Source organism: Daphnia carinata, chromosome 10 (assembly GCF_022539665.2).
Source record: "Daphnia carinata strain CSIRO-1 chromosome 10, CSIRO_AGI_Dcar_HiC_V3, whole genome shotgun sequence".
In the NCBI taxonomy this organism is placed as follows: Eukaryota; Metazoa; Arthropoda; class Branchiopoda; order Diplostraca; family Daphniidae; genus Daphnia; species Daphnia carinata.
Window position 1 is genome coordinate 5,240,120 of NC_081340.1, and position 20,370 is coordinate 5,260,489.

The 20,370-nt window shown below is 38.3% G+C and overlaps 4 protein-coding genes and 1 pseudogene across 6 annotated transcripts; 3 read left to right on the forward strand and 2 right to left on the reverse strand.

Annotated features, from left to right (window-relative positions):
• The first annotated feature begins 1,126 nt into the window (after positions 1 to 1,126).
• LOC130695946 (DNA-directed RNA polymerase III subunit RPC1-like) lies at positions 1,127 to 6,579 on the forward strand (annotated as a pseudogene).
• Positions 6,580 to 11,239: 4,660 nt separating this feature from the next.
• On the forward strand, positions 11,240 to 13,747 carry LOC130695923 (retinoblastoma-binding protein 5 homolog). The gene is made up of 12 exons (XM_057518988.1): positions 11,240 to 11,362; positions 11,427 to 11,452; positions 11,521 to 11,693; positions 11,765 to 11,996; positions 12,053 to 12,154; positions 12,212 to 12,291; positions 12,352 to 12,471; positions 12,553 to 12,706; positions 12,772 to 12,877; positions 12,944 to 13,050; positions 13,140 to 13,401; positions 13,463 to 13,747. Exons 1-12 carry the CDS (start codon positions 11,344 to 11,346, stop codon positions 13,591 to 13,593), a joined length of 1,512 nt encoding a protein of 503 aa, XP_057374971.1. The 5' UTR covers positions 11,240 to 11,343; the 3' UTR covers positions 13,594 to 13,747.
• Positions 13,635 to 16,027, reverse strand: LOC130695922 (U3 small nucleolar RNA-associated protein 15 homolog). Of its 2 annotated transcripts, XM_057518987.2 has the most exons (9): positions 15,857 to 16,026; positions 15,511 to 15,788; positions 15,325 to 15,448; positions 15,085 to 15,268; positions 14,801 to 15,021; positions 14,610 to 14,729; positions 14,310 to 14,542; positions 14,105 to 14,238; positions 13,635 to 14,041 (listed from the first exon to the last, which is right to left on the reverse strand). In XM_057518987.2, the coding sequence occupies exons 1-9, from the start codon at positions 15,944 to 15,946 to the stop codon at positions 13,788 to 13,790; spliced, it is 1,638 nt and encodes a 545-aa protein (XP_057374970.1). In that variant the 5' UTR covers positions 15,947 to 16,026; the 3' UTR covers positions 13,635 to 13,787. The 2 variants fall into 2 exon arrangements, with proteins under 2 accessions (XP_057374970.1, XP_059353172.1); XM_059497189.1 differs by having other exon boundaries at positions 13,635 to 14,238; positions 15,857 to 16,027.
• A 30-nt stretch (positions 16,028 to 16,057) lies between these two features.
• On the forward strand, positions 16,058 to 17,182 carry LOC130695938 (uridine diphosphate glucose pyrophosphatase NUDT14-like). Of its 2 annotated transcripts, none has more exons than XM_057519007.2 (5): positions 16,058 to 16,325; positions 16,417 to 16,481; positions 16,558 to 16,765; positions 16,846 to 16,912; positions 16,983 to 17,182. In XM_057519007.2, the coding sequence occupies exons 1-5, from the start codon at positions 16,201 to 16,203 to the stop codon at positions 17,151 to 17,153; spliced, it is 636 nt and encodes a 211-aa protein (XP_057374990.1). In that variant the 5' UTR covers positions 16,058 to 16,200; the 3' UTR covers positions 17,154 to 17,182. The 2 variants fall into 2 exon arrangements, with proteins under 2 accessions (XP_057374990.1, XP_057374992.1); XM_057519009.1 differs by having other exon boundaries at positions 16,191 to 16,325; positions 16,389 to 16,481.
• A 150-nt stretch (positions 17,183 to 17,332) lies between these two features.
• On the reverse strand, positions 17,333 to 20,334 carry LOC130695919 (delta(14)-sterol reductase LBR-like). The gene is made up of 6 exons (XM_057518984.2): positions 20,142 to 20,334; positions 19,493 to 20,082; positions 18,484 to 19,430; positions 18,301 to 18,428; positions 18,073 to 18,192; positions 17,333 to 18,011 (listed from the first exon to the last, which is right to left on the reverse strand). Exons 2-6 carry the CDS (start codon positions 20,078 to 20,080, stop codon positions 17,851 to 17,853), a joined length of 1,944 nt encoding a protein of 647 aa, XP_057374967.1. The 5' UTR covers positions 20,081 to 20,082; positions 20,142 to 20,334; the 3' UTR covers positions 17,333 to 17,850.
• Between the last annotated feature and the right edge of the window lie 36 nt (positions 20,335 to 20,370).

Here is a 20,370-nt window from a genome sequence, read left to right on the forward strand (position 1 = left end):
CCCTTACTTTCCGTAGCCCCGTTTCCCCTTGACTCATAATAAGCCGTAGGGGGTCATGCCCCTACTGTACGGTGTATTTAAAGACAACATATACCGAGGTTTGGAGGGCTCTGGCCGGAAAGGGGACGTGGGGGTCCGCTTAGTCCGATGATGTGTTCACGGAGGGCGACGTGGCCACCCACAAATCCGAAGTAAAGGTTAATCGCTCCAGTAAAAATGTTCCATATCTCCGGCTCTTCTTCCGGCTTCTCTTAGCCAATCACCGGGTAATCTCCCCGGTGGGTCAACAAGGCAGTGTCCCCCCCTGCCTGGGTTGACGGCAACTTTTGAAAGGGATATTGTGCCTTTTTAAAGTTGCAAAAAATAATTCTGATGTGCAGAGAAATGTCAATACAATTTATTTTTGGCAGTATGTTTTCTGAATCTCTAGAAAATTCCGTCATTTCACAGCCAAATTCTTTTCGTGAAATTTCGCACTCAATAATATGCTGAAAGATTTCGTTACTTAACGCTACCGATAAATCGAAAATTTCGTTATTGACGCATCTTTAGTATTTAAATTAACTATTCATTTTTTGGGATGTTATAATTCTGTTTAATACCCATTATTTCCAATTAGTTAGATCATCTGGGGTTTCAAAATAATTAAAAAAAAAACTAAAAGCTACCATAATGGCGTATAAATTCGTGAATTTCGACTCAAAAAGCCTCCCGTTCGGCTATTTATCTTAATTGGAAAGCATAACTTTTCCAAAATAATGCAGATCTCTTACGTAGCTATGTTTTTATAAAATCGGAATTAATTTATATTGATATCTTTATATGCAAATTTAAAGCTTAATGGCTAAAGTACCATTTCATATTTACTACCTTGAAGTCGTCCATTATTGCCGCCCGTTGGTATTGCTTGGGGCTACCTGACCAAAATTGGCCAATAAGAAAAAAGTGTAATGTCACCCCAGCAGACGAATTTTAAATGTCAAAGCCGGTGTGTAAGCGATTTAGCGCAAGAAAAAAAAGCGCTTTGGTTAGAAGGGGTTTCGTGAAACCATTGGCTTAGGCCAACTGTTTGGCTGAATGCAAGAGCCAAACGGTTGGGCTAGGAGACGGAGACCAAGTTGCAACTTTTCAGCTCGTCAGCTGAACTCACCTTATGTTTCATGCGTTTTGATGGACCACGTGCTTTTTCTAGCCAAAGAAATTTTGAATAGGAACGATCATTAAGGAATAAAGCTACATTATGGTTAAAGAACAGTATCGTGAAACTGATGTTATCAGGAAGATGTAAGTTAAAAATTTTCAACCACCTTTAGTTTCCATAAAATTTTAAACTAGAAGTTGTATCTGAGATCAGGAAAAACTTAATATATATCTAACTTGTTCTTACAACTGTAGAGCCAAAGTAAGCTTTGGAATTGAGAGCCCTCAGCAAATACAACAGCAAGCCCATATGCAAGTTGTAGCACAAAATTTGTACAATCGTGATTCTTCCCGAACACCTGTGCAATATGGAATGCTCGATAGGCGAATGGTACATTAATACCCCATAAATTCAAATCACGTATCATATTTTACATCACTTTTTTTCCTAGGGGATGAGTGTTAAAGATGCCAAATGTGAGACCTGTGGTAAAGGCCTGACAGAATGTGTAGGACATTTTGGTTACATAGATTTGGAACTTCCAGTTTTTCACGTTGGTTATTTCAAAGCAGTAATATGTACTGCAAACAATTTGCAAGACATGCTCATTTGTTCTGCTTAATGACAAGATGAGGAAAATTTATAGAGGAAAATTAAGGAACACAAAGATTCCTTATCTGACTAAGAAAGCATTGAGGAAGCAAATTCAAGAAGGATGCAAAAAAGTAACTCGCTGCCCTCACTGCAATGATCTCAATGGTATGGTAAAAAAGTGTGGCATGTTGAAGATTTCACATGAAAAATTTAGAAGTGTCAAGAAAGATAATGCCATTCTGAATGAACAGCTGGTAGCATATGAAAATGCTGTACAGTTCAACAAAGAAATAGAACCAATGATTTCATGTGGTCTCATCAACATGCTCAGTCCACTGGACATTCTTCATTTGTTTGAACGAATTCCTGATGAAGACATTCAATTTCTCTTGATGAACCCGGAACATGGTCATCCCAAGGATATGATCCTGACCCGCGTGCCCGTCCCGCCAGTTTGCATCCGACCTTCTGTAGTGTCAGATTTAAAGGCAGGAACAAATGAAGATGACTTGACTATGAAACTTACAGAAATTATTTTCTTGAACGACGTGATAGTTAAGCACCGTCTCATGGGTGCAAAAAGCCAAATGATTCTCGAAGATTGGGACTTTTTGCAGTTGCAGTGCGCCCTTTATATCAATAGTAACCTATCCGGCATTCCACTAAACATGCAACCTAAAAAACCCTCCCGTGGTCTAGTTCAACGTCTTAAAGGCAAACAAGGAAGGTTTCGTGGAAATCTTTCAGGAAAGCGTGTCGATTTTTCGGGTAGAACGGTCATTTCACCCGATCCAAATTTGCGGATCGATCAAGTGGGAGTTCCAGAATTGGTTGCCAAAATTTTGACTTTCCCTACTCGTGTGAACGAAGCAAACATTGAGCTCATGAGGAAGTTAGTCAAAAATGGAGCAGACGTCTATCCCGGCGCCAATTACCTTCAAGAGAAAGACTCAGATTTCAAAAAGTTCTTGAAATATGGAAACCGCGATAGTATAGCCCGCAATCTGAAGGTAAACCATATGCTAAAATTTGCCGAATGTATAAGAAAACTTTAAAATAAATTTAAATGAACCATTTCTTTTTTTTTTTTCTTAGTTAGGTGATTTGATTGAAAGGCATATGATGGATGAAGATATAGTCCTTTTCAATCGCCAACCATCTTTGCACAAGCTATCTATTATGTGCCACCGGGCAAAGGTTTTACCTCATCGTACTTTCCGCTTTAATGAATGCGTCTGTACGCCCTACAATGCAGATTTTGATGGAGATGAAATGAATCTCCATCTTCCCCAAACAGAAGAAGCCCGAGCTGAAGCTTTGATACTTATGGGAAATAAGTCCAATTTAGTGACACCACGCAATGGCGAATTGTTGATAGCAGCAATTCAGGTAATGATTTCACAATTTTATTCAGAACGTGGTACTATGTCATTCATGTAAATATTAATAGGATTTCATCACCGGGGCGTATCTACTGACTTAAAGGATGCATTCTTTGATCGAGCCAAAACCTGTCAAATGGTTGCATCAATGCTTACGGGTACTTATTGTACTTAATCCTATACATTTGGTAGATTTCGTTAATATTTTCCTTGCAGCTCATGAGGTGAATATGGTCATCAAACTTCCTCCTCCTTGCATTCAAAAACCGATGGCTCTATGGTCGGGAAAACAAATCTTTAGCCTGATTCTGCGACCTAACCCAGGAAACCGAAACAAAGTCAACTTGAGAACCAAAGGAAAAGAGTACTCGAAAAAAAATGAGGAGTTTTGCATCAACGACGGATTTCTTTTGGTTCGGAATTCCGAGGTGCTAGCCGGTTGCGTCGATAAATCTACAATTGGCTCCGGTTCAAAAATCAACATATTTTACGTGTTACTACGTGACTACGGAGTGGATTTCGCCATCCAGGCTATGTGGAAACTCTGTCGTGTAGCTTCTTATTACATGATGAACCGAGGATTTTCCATCGGCATTGGAGATGTTACGCCTGGTAATGGTTTTTCATAACGTTTGTTTTGTTTTCTAATTTTAATCATTCATTTGTCATGTCAGGCAAAGCATTGCTGAAAGAGAAGCAAATACTTTTGGACAATGGTTACGCGAAGTGCGACGAATACATTCGTCTTCTCACCATAGGTCAACTGCCTTGCCTTCCTGGTTGCAATGAAGAAGAGTCATTAGAATCGAAAATATTAAAAGGTATTATTATATTATCCGTTCCTATTAAGACATCTCTTAACAGTGCCAATCCTTGAGTAGAACTTTCTGGAATTCGTGACCAGGCCGGAGAGGTTTGTAAAAAAGAGTTGCATCCAAGTAATAGCCCGTTAGTCATGTCCAAAAGCGGGTCCAAAGGATCGTACATTAATATATCCCAAATGATTGCCTGTGTCGGCCAGCAAGCGTTGAATGGCAAACGAGTTCCTAATGGTTTTGAAGATCGTAGTTTGCCACACTTTAAGCGGCATTCCAAGATTCCCGCTGCTAAAGGATTTGTCTCAAACAGTTTCTATTCGGGGCTGACGCCTACAGAATTCTTTTTCCACACAATGGGTGGACGTGAGGGTCTAGTAGATACTGCCGTAAAAACTGCCGAGACTGGGTAAACTTTTGACATTAACGTTTAGTGCCCAAAACAGTTACTTTTATGACTTTTCTTCAAAGGTACATGCAACGAAGACTTGTTAAGTCGTTGGAAGATCTGTGTTGCCAATACGATTCGACCGTAAGAAATTCTACCGGTGAGATCATTCAGTTTGTTTATGGAGGCGATGGTTTGGACCCCACCTACATGGAAGCCAAAGATCGCCCTGTGGATTTTCAAAGAGCTCTTGTTCACATCAAAGCAGCGTCCCCTTATGCCGATGAAGTTCCGTTAGATCACACTGAATTACAACAAGCTTTTAATACTATTATGGAGACGGATGCCTTCAAATCACTTGGGGTCGACTTCAAACATGAACTTAGGTAACCCAGTGCGTTTACAAATCACCAAAACATTTTAATGCTATTATTTCATATTCCCAGAATTTTTGTGGAGGATCAAGTCAGACGTATCCGTAAGGTACGGGAGCGTTATAAGATGGAAGGTCGGCCACTATTAACTGTAGAAAAACACTTGGAGCGCATAACCGTTGGTCAACTAGTAGAGTTCTGTGAATTTTGCAAAGAGAAGTATCATGGTGCAAAAATCGAACCGGGTACAGTAGCATACGTTTAGAGTTCTGTCGTAAATAGATGCCCAAATAATTGTTCTTGGCATACATAGGCACGGCTGTCGGAGCCCTTTGCGCGCAGAGCATTGGCGAACCGGGTACTCAAATGACATTAAAGACTTTTCACTTCGCTGGTGTGGCATCCATGAACATCACACAGGGAGTTCCTAGGTAAGAAAGGATTTTTTTTTTTTTTTTAAGATATCATATTAATGATACTTTCTTTGTTTCCCGGCAATCTTCAGGATTAAGGAAATCATTAACGCCTCAAAGGCCATTAGTACACCAGTTATCTCCACCCAACTCCTAATTGATAATGACCCAGAATATGCGCGACGAGTAAAAGGAAGGATAGAAAAAACCATGCTCGGAGAAGTAAATTTAGAAAAATGTTTTTCCGTTAGTTTTTCACTTTTATCGTTTTAAGGTGACGGAATATTTCGAAGAAGTATATCTGCCTGATGACTGTTTCATGTTGATTAAATTAGACATGAATCGAATTCGCTTGCTGAAACTTGAGGTGGATGCAAATTCTATCCAGTGGAGGTAAATTAATAATTTTCCGATGTACAAAATTTGAACTCATTTTGGTTTAAAAAATTTTTATTTATTTTCTTTTTTTTTTTTTTTTTTCTTCAATTTTCAGCCTCTGTACGTGTAAACTGAAAATAAAACCAGCTTTCATCAAAGTCATCAGTGAAACAATAGTCATTGTTAAGCCCGCTCCATCTGTAAAATCGTCAATGTATCATGTCATGCAGTTCCTCAAGGAACAATTGCCTAAGGTCGTTATAAAGGTATGTTACAATTTTGGTAACCAAAACTGCCTTTTAACTTGCACCCTGCTTCAGGGTTTACCAACTGTTAGCCGAGCTGTCATCAATATCGACGATACAAGGAAACCGCCCAGGTATTATTTGCTTGTAGAGGGTGACAATATGCGCGAAGTGATGGCGACCTACGGCGTCCAAGGAACGTCAACTACTTCTAACAATATCTTGGAAGTTTTCAGCACCTTGGGTATTGAAGCTGCCAAGTAAGACAGTTTTTCTTCCTTAATAATCATAAGTTTATTAACTATTTAAAAAATAACTTAGGGCAACAATTGCCAAAGAAATTCAGTATACAATGGAAAGTCATGGCATGAGTGTCGATCGCCGACATGTTGCCTTGTTATCCGATCTAATGAGTTGTCGTGGTGAAATCTTGGGCATCACCAGGAATGGTTTGGCTAAAATGAAGGAGTCCGTTTTGATGCTGGCGTCGGTAAAAGCTTGCAATACGCTTTTTCAGAGTTCAGATTTTAATTTTTTTTACCGTGGTTTTACTCTAGTTTGAGAGAACTTCCGATCATTTATTCGATGCATCTTATTATGGCCAAGAGGACGAAATCACTGGCGTAAGCGAGTGCATCATTATGGGAATACCAATGTCGATTGGAACAGGGGCTTTCAAGTTACTGCATAAAACGGGGAATACTATTCCGCCAAAACCAAGGCCACTTATTTTTGATGTACCAGAATATCACGTACCAAGGGTATAAACTATGAAGTTAATAATCACGGAATCTCAGTATTATGTTAAACGAGGAACTGTTGAATTTTGAATTAAACTTTGTGTTCTTAGTACAGGAGTCGCATCTGATTAAGCCACCAATGTAACAACTGGTTATAAAAATCTATCCTTGTTGGTATATATATGTTTTGTTTTTTTTTTGGGGGTGGGGGGTTTGGTTTTTCCCCTTTTCTAAATTGCTTTCTTAAAAAATTTTAAGGCCGAAGCTTCTTTGTAATGGCACGCAATATTTAGGTGCTTTAGCTCAGATGCATTGTCGTTTACCATAACTCAATGTTGAAATGAGAATCGTGTAGCTCAATGGCGCCAAAAATAGTTATCACTATTTCAGGATTGTCTCAAGGTTTATGCATTAACCTTTTAAAACCAAATTCATCTTTTTACAAATGGACTTGTTAAAGTGAAGACTTCTTCTAACCATGTCTAATCTATGTAACACATTTTTATTCAATAGGGAAGGATCATGATCATACTGGGAATGCATCTATTAGAAAGGGAAGTTATAACAAGATTATTTTTTCTGTCAGAAACATTATCTAATGTTTACATTTTCAATTAGATAGGCCTTTCTGGAGCTCCTGCCAGAATATTACAGGTGTATGCTAAATGATAAATTTCTGTATCAAGTAAGTAAAATGAGCAAAAATGTTATTCCTTATCTATGTTTTATTTATCTTATTTGTTTTTTTAATATAGGATAGTAATGTAGTAGGAATTTATGGAATTCACAGAATCAGGAATTATGTAGAGGATCCCTTTTTGTCGTTTACGCTAAACGTAAATTTAAGTAATGCGCTGCTTTTTGCTGTCAATATTTTTAATGCTGTTGTTTGGCATTTACAGGATTTTTAAGGTGGATCAAATCAAATGAATTCGGAAGATACTTGAGCGTTACAGAATGGAAGGTCAACTGCTGTTTACATTTAAAAAAAACACTTCGAGGTCATTAACATTAGTCAACCAGTGGAATTCTGTGAAGGGAAGTAAAGTATCAGCATGATCAAGTCGGATCGTATATAACTGCATCCCGTAGAGTGCTCAAATGACGCCTAAGACTTCTCACTTCGATGACATGGTATCGATGAACATAATCTGGGGTTTCGAGGTATGGAAAGAATTTTTGTTCAAATGATATTGAAATTTATTTCGTTTTTATTTGTCCTTTCAGAAGCTCCTACCACAAACGTGATATAAATCTGCCAAAGAATAAATCTAAGAGTCATGTAAGTCACCTTGACAAGAATGTTATTTTTAACGACGTTTTTTTCTGAATATAGATTATTAGTAATACGGAATATGAAAAAGGATGCTTATTGAGCAAGACACCAAATAAATAATGATAACTGGATGCACGACATGGAATATCGAAACTTTGCTCACGTTCTGCTACGGTATTTAACTTTTAAAAAATTGAAGTGCATATCTGGGCTCCCTTCCTTTCCGTAGCCCCGTTTCCCCTTGACTCATAATAAGCCCGTAGGGGGTCATGCCCCTACTGTACGGTATATATAAAAATAACATATACCGAGGTTTGGAGGGCTCTGGCCGGAAAGGGGACGTGGGGGTCCGCGTAGTCCGATGATGTGTTCACGGAGGGCGACGTGGCTACCCGCAAATCCGAACTAAAGGTTAATCGCTCCTGTAAAAATGTTCCATATCTTCGGCTCTTCTTCCGGCTTCTCTTAGCCAATCACCGGGTAATCTCCCCGGTGGGTCAACAAGGCAGTGTCTCCCCCTGCCTGGGTTGACGGCAACTTTTGAAAGGGCTATTGTGCCTTTTTAAAGTTGCAAAAATAATTCTGATGTGCAGAGAATTGTCAATAAAATTTTTTTTATAAAATATTTTTTGCAAAATATGTTTATTTCATTGTCTGTCTTCGCTGTTTTCACACATTACATTTATCAACTTTTTTTTTTTTATTTAGCTTGCTTAGTTCACCTTTATTGTTTTTCCCACTTTTGATGGTAAGCATTGTTTCATTGGTTTATCATTTAACTGTAAGTTTTCAATTATTATTTATTACACTCTTTGAATTCTTCAAGTTAGATTCAAGGAACAACGTGTTCGTGCCTGGATATTTTCTGATGTAATTTTGTATTTGCATTTTATTTTACTCGTATGGGAACCGATCTCCAGACATTCAGCGTGCAATGCCGATGCTCTAACATTGAGCCACGAGATATATCTAAATTTTCTTATTATCCCATATACTATGTTATCGTCTAGGCTGTTTGTGCAGTCTTGCACAACTATATGTTTACCTGTCTATTGCATTCTTAACGTCCATAGCTCTGTGGTAGAGCGTTCAGGTGCGACACATGTTATCCTGGGTTCAAACCTCAGTTGATATACAAAATTAAAGCAGAATAATTGTACATAAGAATATTACAGCATTACGTTTCAATTTTATTCTAAGTGTAAATGTAAGTCCGTAAGTGACAAGAAAAAAGCCAACATGACATTATAAGATTCATAGCTCATTGTTAGAGCATCGGCGCGGTGTGCCGAACATCCAGTGTTCAATTCCCTAATGAGTCAAAATTGAAAGCTCAATCGAAACAAATAAGGCTCTCAGGTATGTATCAATAACCAAGTATAATACATACATTGTGGCTACATGTGTGGAAAAAAAAAACAAGGAAAAAAAACCACATAGTAAGAATAAAGTTAAAAACATAAGTTTTGCGCTTTTTGTTTAAAAAAAAAAATAAATTGTATTGACATTACTCTGCACATATAAATGATTTTGCAACTTTAAAAAGGCACAACAGCCCTTTCAAAAGTTGCCGTCAACCCAGGCAGGGGGAGACACTGCCTTGTTGACCCACCGGGGAGATTACCCGGTGATTGGCTAAGAGAAGCCGGAAGAAGAGCCGAAGATATGGAACATTTTTACAGGAGCGATTAACCTTTAGTTCGGATTTGCGGGTAGCCACGTCGCCCTCCGTGAACACATCATCGGACTACGCGGACCCCCACGTCCCCTTTCCGGCCAGAGCCCTCCAAACCTCGGTATATGTTATTTTTATATATACCGTACAGTAGGGGCATGACCCCCTACGGGCTTATTATGAGTCAAGGGGAAACGGGGCTACGGAAAGGAAGGGAGCCCAGATATGCACTTCAATTTTTAAATAATTAATACCATAATACGCGGGAATACACAGGCGACTGATGGAGGGAAATTCAATTCCGTACTTCAAATTATTATACCTTTTCGTCATAACATCCCAACCAGAAACCTTCGCAGGTTCACTATTGCTATTAATCTAAATTAGGAAAATAAGACATAGATAAGCATAAAACATTCTTATTGATATAGCTTACATGGTACATAAATTCATCATCTGCCATATTCCTGTAGATTCCTGGCAGGAGCTGCTAAAAGGCTATGCAGTTGCAAATGATCACCATGACCAAAACTTGAATACGAAAGTTTGGAAGAATTCTTCGTGTTGGCCACAGAGATCTTCCATGAGCTTTCCGATTGGACGTTCCATGTGCCATAAAAAACAGAAAGGTTCCAAAGTTGGTTGTTTTGATCACTAAACGTTAAAGTAAACAATGTACCTGGTCTCGGCAGTCTTGACAACAATTTCCATTATAACCTCATATCACCTCACTTTATGGAAAAAGAATTTAGTAGGCATCAGTTCAGAATAAAAATTGTTGCATTCAAATCTTTTGACAGGTGGGATTTAGGAATGTCTCCTTAGGGAGTGCAAACCACGATTTTCAAAACCATTAAATGCTGTTAGCCATTGAAAGATTGCTGGCTGACACAGGCATTCATTTGCGACATGACTAATGAGCTGCTTCATGGATACAGCTCTTCTTTTTTAGTCCTCTCCAGGATGACATGAATTCTAGCATGTTCTACACATGTATCAGCTTTTAGCAATATATCAATTAAAACAATTAAAATAGTACCACCTTTTAATGTTTTTGGCTCCATGATTCATCTTTGTTGCAATTGGGAAGGCAAGGCAACTGATCTATGGTGATTTATTCATCACACTTGCCGTAACCGTTGTCCCAATGTATCAGCTTTTCTGTCAACAGTAGTTTGCTAATATGACATTGACGATTAAAATTAGAAAACTAAATAAACTCAGTGGAAAAGCATTACCAGGGGGTAACATCTTACATGTTAACGAAGAATCCTAGGTTTATCATGTACATGGCAGAATATCCACATTGCCTGGATGGCGCAATCCTTTGCGTAATCACACAAATAATAAGTAAAACATATAGAATTGAAACCAAATTTAACTGAGGTTTTACAAAACAGCCAATTAGCACCTCTGAATTCCAAAACTACGCCTACACATTCGTATCAAGCTTTTCCAGCACGTCTCACCTTTGGCATTTGTTTGCTTTTTGCTGGCCTTTGTTTCGGTTGCCGTCACCGATGGCGATAGCAGTAAAACAGAAAAAAAAAAAGACCGATATTTTTTTTTTTGGGGGGGGTAAAAACGGATTGCAATACTAAACGACCATGTGAATAATCTAGTCAATTTAAATGAACATAAGGAACTATTTGGGAGCCAAAATTATACTTTACCAACGAGAGCCTAGATTCAAAAACGGTGGTAGAAGTCCTGATTTCGGCTTGGTTTGAATGGCCACCAGGTGGCGAATGCATGCTTCATTTTGCATATTCACAAGTCGAAGTAAACAAATTTAGGTATATATGGCAACTATGGTTAACTGACAGTCGTTTGTTATTTTCCCATCCAATTGATATTTTATTTTTAAAAGTAATATAAATATATATACGTCCCCTTCCTTTGAAGAAGACTGTCTTCAAAACATGAATTTGGATTTACTTGGTAGGTAAAATCAAAATTTAACATGCTGTGAAGTAAAATAAATATTATGGCTCCTTTGATGTAGAATCTTTTGGCCAAAACTATCCTGAGGTATTATAAACAGACACTTTTTTCTGATGGCTTTCAAGTGTTTTTACATTAACATGTCGTGTTAACAGGAATTTGATGGGGCGCTTGATTGTATTTCAATGGCAGTCACATGCACTTTTAACAAGCGTGGAACCCTGCTAGCTGTTGGTTGCAATGATGGGAGGATAGTTGTCTGGGACTTTCTTACAAGAGGAATAGCCAAGATCATCAGTGCTCATGTACACCCCGTGTGTTCTCTATGGTAATAAAAACTATAATGAAATTACTATTTATTTATTTAATTTTTTTGCTTTAAACCACTGTTTCTGTTAGCTGGTCAAGGAGTGGACACACAATTTTAAGTGCATCTACAGACAACACTGTGGCTATTTGGGAAGTTCTCACTGGAGAATGTAATCAAAGATACAGGTTTCCATCACCAATTTTAAAAGTGCAGTTTCACCCAAGGAAAGCTGACACTTTTCTAGTGTGTCCTATGCGACATGCAGCTGTACTTGTTGAGTTACAAGGAAATCACAAGTTGTTACCCTTAGATGAGGACGAGGTGACATAGCAGAAAAATTTATGGTGAAACACATTAACTATTTATGCTTCATTTAGAGTGATCTGAACATCACAGCTTCATTTGATAGAAGAGGTCAGTATATTTATACTGGTAATGGGAGAGGGCGCATCCTGGTATTGGATGCCACATCACTCGAAGTAAGTTAACTTCTCAGTTGTCTTCTATTCCGATATAGTGAGTATGTCTGTTCCTAGGTACGAGCATCCTTTCGTATTACCCAAGGAACAACTAGCACAACAGCAGTCCGCAGCATTGATTTTGCACGACGCGGAGAGTATTGAAAATAGATATTAAATTCAAATCAGCGCTGTTGATTTATACCTGAAATTGTTAGTCATTTTTTAGTAAACAGCGCGGACCGAATTATTCGTGTATACGATGCCAAAGAAATTCTGGCGTGCGGGAAAGACGGGGATCCTGAGCCAATGCAGCGATTACAAGATCTCGTCAACAAGTATGCCATATTTGCAGTCATAGTTACTTCTGAATTAGTATTTGATTTCTTTTTTTCTCCTTTGCGTAACGTTACGGTTAGAACTACCTGGAAAAAATGCTGCTTTTCTGGAGACGGCGAATATATATGTGCAGGATCAGCAAGACAGCACGCACTTTACGTTTGGGAACGAAGCATAGGAAATTTAGTTAAAATTTTGCATGGGACGAAAGGAGAATTGTTGTTAGATGTCGTCGTAAGTTTATCGCGTCCTTTTTCCTAAACTGAAAGCTGATCATCGAAATGTTTTTAACACTACAGTGGCATCCTGTGAGACCTATAATAGCGTCAGTGTCAAGTGGAGTAGTCTCAATTTGGGCGCAAAATCAAGTTGAAAACTGGTCGGCCTTTGCCCCCGATTTTAAAGGTAAACATAGTTGATAATTTTTCGTAGGATGTATGAATGGATGCGTAATCATTTCTTTTTTGAAAGAACTTGATGAAAATGTTGAATACGAAGAGCGGGAATCTGAATTCGATCTTGCGGATGAAGATAAATCTGTAACGCAGAACGAACGGGAAGTTGAAGACGATTTGGAGGTAATAACTTCCACCTTAAACAATAAATCCTTATCCTCATTCGATTTTCAAGGACATTAAAGTTATACATTTACGTTCACTTTTGAAAGGTGGACGTAACGACTGTTCAACCGATATCCGCCTATTATTCCTCTGACGAAGAAAAAGATGACGAAGATATTTTGCTGTATTTGCCTATTGCTCCCGAGGTAGAAGAGCCAGAGGACGGCTGGAATCCATCTGCCGAATTGGAAGATGGAGCCACATCAGGAACCAAAAGAAGTAGTCATCAGGACCAAAAAGAAAACAGTTCTCCTAAAAAAAAGCGTACGAAAAGCTATGAAATATCTCTAGCCAATGCCCCCACAGATGGTAAGCTTTCAACAATTTTCGTAAGTGCTCCAGTTTAACATTTCATGTTTTAACCTAACAGAGGTTCACCCATTGATGAGTAGCAAAAAAGATAAGCCAGCTGTGGCAGGTGGAAAGAAGGTGGTCGGACCTGGACGACCTCGTAACAGTGACACTGGCAAAAGATTTGAGCGCAGCCGATCAGGAAAATAATACGGTTGATGTAAGTTTTCAGAATTTTCGTTATGCATCTGTCCTCACACCATTCGCATTATTTTCGTATTCAACTACTTTTCTCAAAGTCGTGCAACTTTTGAACATTTGGGAATTATTACATTATGTGAAATTAAACGAAGTATGCGATTTCTTTACCGTTTTAAATGTTCCCGCTTTTATTAAGTTTTCAGCTATCCAACGTTGTAAATCATAGTGGCATTTGCAGCGGCTGCCGCAGACGGAAGCATAGGTTTAACGGGCGTAGCTTGCACGACGTTCGGAGAACCCCTTCTTGCTTGAGTGGTAGTTGAGGCGAGCAAAATATGAAGCATTCCTTCAATTTCCATCAAATGCTTTACGTACTCGACTTCTCGGTTAACATGTTCCTGTAGTTGAAGAAACAGCTTTTCTGACTGAGGTGTCAAACTACTGCTTTCGTATATTTCTATAATAAGAGTAAATTTTAAAGAATATTCGTAGACCAGGAAACAAGTAAAAATATAATCACCTAATAGCGTATTTGCCACTTGAATTAAAATGCCTGCGTTACTCGGATCATTAATGTTTCGGGCCAAAAAAGTCAATATAGATGACAAAGAACTATCATCACGACCAGCTAAGGCAGATTTCAAGCCATTTCGTCTATGGATTGGGGAATTTCTCATAGTTAAAACGACACTACTAAAAATTTACGTCATAAAATATTTGATTACCGTATTAGCTCATGCATTACGCCCACAGTAATGGCCGGTTTCTTCTTTCTTATGTATGGGGTTAAAACTGTATCTAGTGCTTTACTGTACTGGAACTTTCTAAGAAACATATCGTATCGAGACACAAAATTGGTGTCAGTTTTCGTGGCAACCTCAACATCTGTGGCTGGATTGAAAGTTCGATTGACCGATCGAAAATCGGCATTTAAACGAAAGCGATATGCGGTTTGTGACTATAAATTGAACAATGGGCATGATTAAACGAAGATATACAAGTAATGCTAATGTAGTTCACTTCACCTTCTTCTGTACTTTAAGCGATTGTTTTGGATTCAAAGCTCTGGCTTCAGCCTGAGTTTGCCTATGTTGCATCGAGATTAAGCCATTCGCCATGCCAGCTACCACAGTGAAATCGTCCGGCTACAAATATTAACAGGAAAAATATTCTCAGTACCTGAAGCAATCAGGCATATTAGTTTACCTATGCTTACCGTGATTCCTAAACTAAGGACTGGGGAGGGGAAATCAAGGGTATGAACCACCTGATAACTTTGGACGTCATAGATCTTAGCATGACGATCCAGACCACCAGTTACAAGACGCTTCCCATCGGATGCCAAATGTAGGCACGTAATAGTTTTATGATGCTGTGACACTCTCGCAAGTAATCGACCTCCGGCTAACATATCCCAAACTCTGAGTTCAGTTCCACCTTTGATAAAACAATAGTTTTAATTTTATAATGCTTGATTGATTTTTAGTGTCAATATCTTACCAACAGAAACGAAAATAGAATTGCTGGGATACATGAGAACACTCTCCACTGGAGAACCATGATCTACTGAAATAGTGCTACCACTAGGACTTCTAGCATCATACAACTTGACTGTATGATCAAAGGAACCAGACAGAAAAAGGTCTGAGCTTATGCTTGAAACACACCCAGCTCTCACATAATCCTATAGATAAAAAAATGTTGGTATTTGAAATTTTAGAATAAAATTTTTTGTAGTACTGAATGCTCTGAAAATTTTATGATTTCAGTTTCACTAGGAATGTCCCATAAGGCAACTGATTTGTCATCTGAGAAACTGACAACATGAGTGTTATCCACTGTAAATTTGCAGCGATGAACAGGTCTGAAAAATTCAAAAACTGCAAATGAAACAAGGCACAAGAAGCGAAAATGTACAGTAATTACCCTTTGTGTCCTTTAAATATCCTCAACAATGATTTTGATCCAATATCAAAAAGTTTAATGTGCCCTTCATCACATCCAGCAACAACCAGCTTGCCATCCGATCTGAAGGAAGCTCCATAAGCTGCTTCCTTGAATCGTGTAAAATGCCTATGAACTTGATGTGTGATTGGATTGTAGATTTGAACTTTTGCGGCACTAGAAACGGCAAAAAAGTAGGGTTCTACGGGCATAACATCGATGTAATCGATCGGACCAAATTCTTTGACAGTAACTGGAAACTAAACGGTAATAATAAAACTTTCTAGTAAACCATGTTTTAACAAGTCAATAATAACATATTACTCACGTTCAATTTTCTCCAGTACAATGTATCTGCTGTAACTTTTTGTCCAATCTTCGGCAAACTTCTGATTTGAGTTTTCTTAAACGAAGCCATTTTAATTTCACAATTTTAAAAGCCAGACGAGCAGAAACACGTGTTTAGTTTCGTCATTGAATATGATCTATAACATCGTCTGCTTGTAAAGCCCGTTGCTAGTCAACAAGGTAGTCTGTTCAGAAACTTATTATGCAAAATGAATGTACAATAAAAAAAAAAGAAAATTTACTACTTTACGTACTCTTATGCATTTTTTAAAAGATATTGGTTGCATCCCACAGTATTAATACACATACCTTAGAGGATAAAACATGGATGACCTGTCAAATGTTACGACTGTACCTTTGACCAACTCAAACTTTGTACAGCCTTTTCGGATGCTTTTCAAACAAGCAGGGAAGGACAAGTCATGGGATCTTGTTAGAGTACATGAAAGGTAAAATGTATCCCTATTGTTAGACTAGTATTATTAATTTTTAGTTTACATTTCGTTTTGTAGAAAATTTATTAAACTTTTGTTTATTCAGTGTGGCGATAATCATTTTTAATATCTCAAGAAAGAAACTTGTCTTTGTTCAACAGTTTCGTCCTGGTAAAAAAATCATTCTTTGTCACTTTGGATTATACATAATTGAATTTTTATTTAATGATTATTATATTTTTTTAAGCTGTATATATAAATTCCATCCCTGCAGAAAACCGCACAAATCCCATTGATACCACAAAATACCCTGCCAAATTAGGTTTTACCTTAGAGCTTTGTGCAGGGATTGTTGATAAGCAAAAACCTCTTACTGAAATCGCAGCAGAAGAGATACTTGAAGAGTGTGGCTATAAGGTAGATCATGAGAAGTTGGAATACATTATTCAATTTCAGTAAGCATATAAAAGATTAAATACTACATTTATTTAGAAAATGAATATACCAGAAGACTAAGAATGTTTTTTTTTTTCAGTTCAGGGGTTGGGCTTTCTGGTGACCCACAGACAATTTTTTATGCAGAAGTAACTGATGATATGAAGGTATTATAACCATTGGAATTATTCTGCACAAATAAATATATCTGGTAGCCATCAACTTTCTTAATGTCAGGTTAGTTCAGGTGGAGGCAACCCAGAGGAAGGTGAACTTATTGATGTAGTTGAAATGAGCATAGCAGAGGTGGAAACTTACGTCTCCCAGAAAAGTGTTCCAAGTCCTGGGGGTTTTCTTTTTGGTCTGCAATGGTTCTTCAATAAAAAGGCATCGTTGTATGTTTCCTGAAGACCAAGATTAATACAGTGCAATAACCCCAGTCGTCTTTCCGTTTCGATTTCCGAACCACCAAACAAAGGGTTTTTGTTCAACAAATATAGGTCTGTTGCTCGAGATTGAAAACATTGAATTTTCATTTCAACTCCTCTCCTATTTCAAAATCCAACCACGTCGACAGTTATTGAAAATAACTTGAAACACGTGATTTATTCGTACATTATCCACGAAGTCAAAGAACAGTCTATGAAAAATTGTCTGATTGTGTGATGGGCCATGAGTGTATAAAGGGGAAGATAATGTATGTAGGATAGTGAAACATTTAGTCCACAACTGTTGTATGCTTGATCATCAGGTCGGTGCGTGAGATCAATCTGTCAGGTTCGTCATGCGATCACTAATGTCTTTTGTTCTAAGTTAAACAATTTTGAGCACAAGATATTAGGAGAAGTCCTAATAACCGGGGAAAAGCGGGTAAGAGAGGATTAGAGCTACAAACGGGAAAAAAGTTTGTTCGATACAAGTATTGCGAATAAAAAAATTGAATACATCCCTTTCCAATTCGCAAGACATTACAGGAAACCCAAGTAACTGCATGCACAGAAACGATTAAATCTTTTAACGCACATGGAGAATAGAAACTACCACAATGAACGAAAAAAAAAAAAGCGGGGAAAGTATACCTAAACTCGAGTTTTTTGTCCTCCCTTTAAAACACCCGAGGAATCAGACGCGACGGAACTCGTTGGCAATAGCGATCCCAGGATGGTCCGTATTTAAGCTTGTCGGCTAAATCACTTTCTTTCGCTCGGTAAACCAAACTAATTGTGACAAACAATGCGACGACATAAGGAAGGACCATTTGGAAGCCTAGAAACCAACAATTTTAATGTAACCGTTAATTACATATATTAGACATAACAGTGATTACCACATGGCAATACGAAAGCCCAGTGCATTAATATATCTCCGAGATAATTTGGGTGGCGTAACCATCCCCACCATCCAGAAATAAGCAGCTTCCCTGTGGCCGAAGTTAAAATGTCCATATCTGAAAATAAATAAAAACACACATTTATTTTTGTGAACTTAACCTGAAGCTGTTTTTTTTTTGTTCTGGGTAAAATGTAGGCACAAAAGCGTCTACAAAGCAACTTACTTGCGAATGAAGAGTGGTCAGGGTCCTTTAAGAATGCAGTTTTTTGTGCGTTGCTTCTAACTTTAATCCATAGTCCAAGAAAAAACAGAAGCCCAATTGGTGCAAGAGCAACATATGATAACTCGGTTCTGTAAATAAACATTTTAACGAAACGTAACTATATTATGTTCTAAATGATAATACCTCGAGTTGATCACGCAGAGTGTTATGAGGAAGGTTATTAAAGGATAAGCGTTCATTGTCAGGTAAGCCCAACCAGTTTTTAGGTGAACAAAGTCAAAGCTGTGAATCAGATTTCCATCGTTCCAAAGAGCTTCAACAGAGTATAAAATTTGCATTGCCGCTACAAACGCAAGGGTAGGAGATATAACTCCATTCTTCTCAATATTTTCTTCTAGAACAAGGAGATGGAGGGCAATTACAGTAATGAAAATAGCACGGTGCACCCAACCTTTGATGTTTACACCCGATATCGTCGCATGCAACGACGAACCATTAACAAAATGGGATATTATGCTTGTGTCATTGCTACGGTTTTGCCGTTCTCTGTATGAGACTATAATGGCCAACACAAAGCTCACGACAACATTAGGGATAACGAATTGGGTGAAATGTGACAAGAGGTTTGATGCAGAAAATCGAAAGTAATGTTTCGAGGCTGAAAGGGACAATATCAGTACGACGGCGCTTACAAAAGAGTTGCGACGAATATACTGGCCTTCGCTGATCTTAATAACTTCCCCAACTGGTAACATTGAAAGTATAAATATGGCAAGATAAAATAGTTCAACACCCATGGATACAAACGGATTGTACAGGGATAAAAGATCTGATAAAGTAAACTGTGGGATGCCTTGAAAAAGGCACTTGTTTTCTTTGCAAAGTAGGTAAAGGAAAAGAACCAATGGGAGATTACCAAGGAGTATGGCTGTGACCGTAGTTGTAAATGAATGTGAACTTTCCATTTCCTGCCCATCCCCTGAACTAACTTGCAGGTGAGATGGAATGGAATCAACAGCTGGTTGTGTACTGGAAACTGTGTCCTTTCCATTTGGTTTTACACTCAGTTCATTGGAACTGCCATCATCTGAAAAGGTATCACTATCCAATTGGTTCATGGGTATAGAAACCTGTTAAATATTGAATCATCACAAACATTTGGTAAATTACATTTAACAACTGTTTATCATACCCTGGCTTTCACTGCTACTCGAGAAGATTTCCTTCGTGACAAAGGTAAACCTTCCAATGATTTCTCATCTTCCTCAAAATAATTTTTTTCTGTTTGAACTCTCGGTGAACGCCTGATAACACGTGAAACACTAAGCACTTCTTCTTCTTTCAGTTCCATTTTAACTCTTTGTTTAGCCAGTTCCCTTTCAGGTGATTGTCCAGTTATTGTTTCATTTTTTCTTTGTTGAAGTTTTTTTGTTGAAGATCCAGTCAATAAAGAATTGGCTTCACGTACAGGTGATTTACCAACAGTTTTTCTTCCAGGTGTTCTGCTGCGACTTCTGCTCCTGCTACGAGACGCTGTTCTGCGTCTTGTTTTTCCATCGCCACGCTGAGCTGATTTTGGCTCCAATGCCTTGAAAGTGTCAACTGCTTTGACATGTTTTCCATGCAAAGTGTAGGTGGTTCCTTCTTCAAATTTTACATCATAGAACCCAGTATCTGGGTCTCTGTCGACAACTACACCTTTGAAATACAGGCCACCACTTCCAGGCCACAAGCCGAAAACGGACTCACCGTTTTTGTAGATCTTTTTTGGGAAAGCCATTTCTAATAATCATACAATAAAATTTGAGCCGCATAGAATTCAAATGAAGTAAACGTATTACCTAGGATATAATGAATTCGATTACCAAGCACGTATGTTAATTCAAATTATTGTTGTCATAACAAGCTCTTCCCGCTTCCACCAGTGAAACTAGTTGCTGCAACTAGACGCTTGGTAGGTACCGTAGCGTACAAACACCACCGGAGCGTCTCTCCCAAGCCTTCTTTCTCAACGGATTTTGTTCGTTTTGAATCCTCCAATGACCGCAGCGGAATAGGCAGTACCTTCTC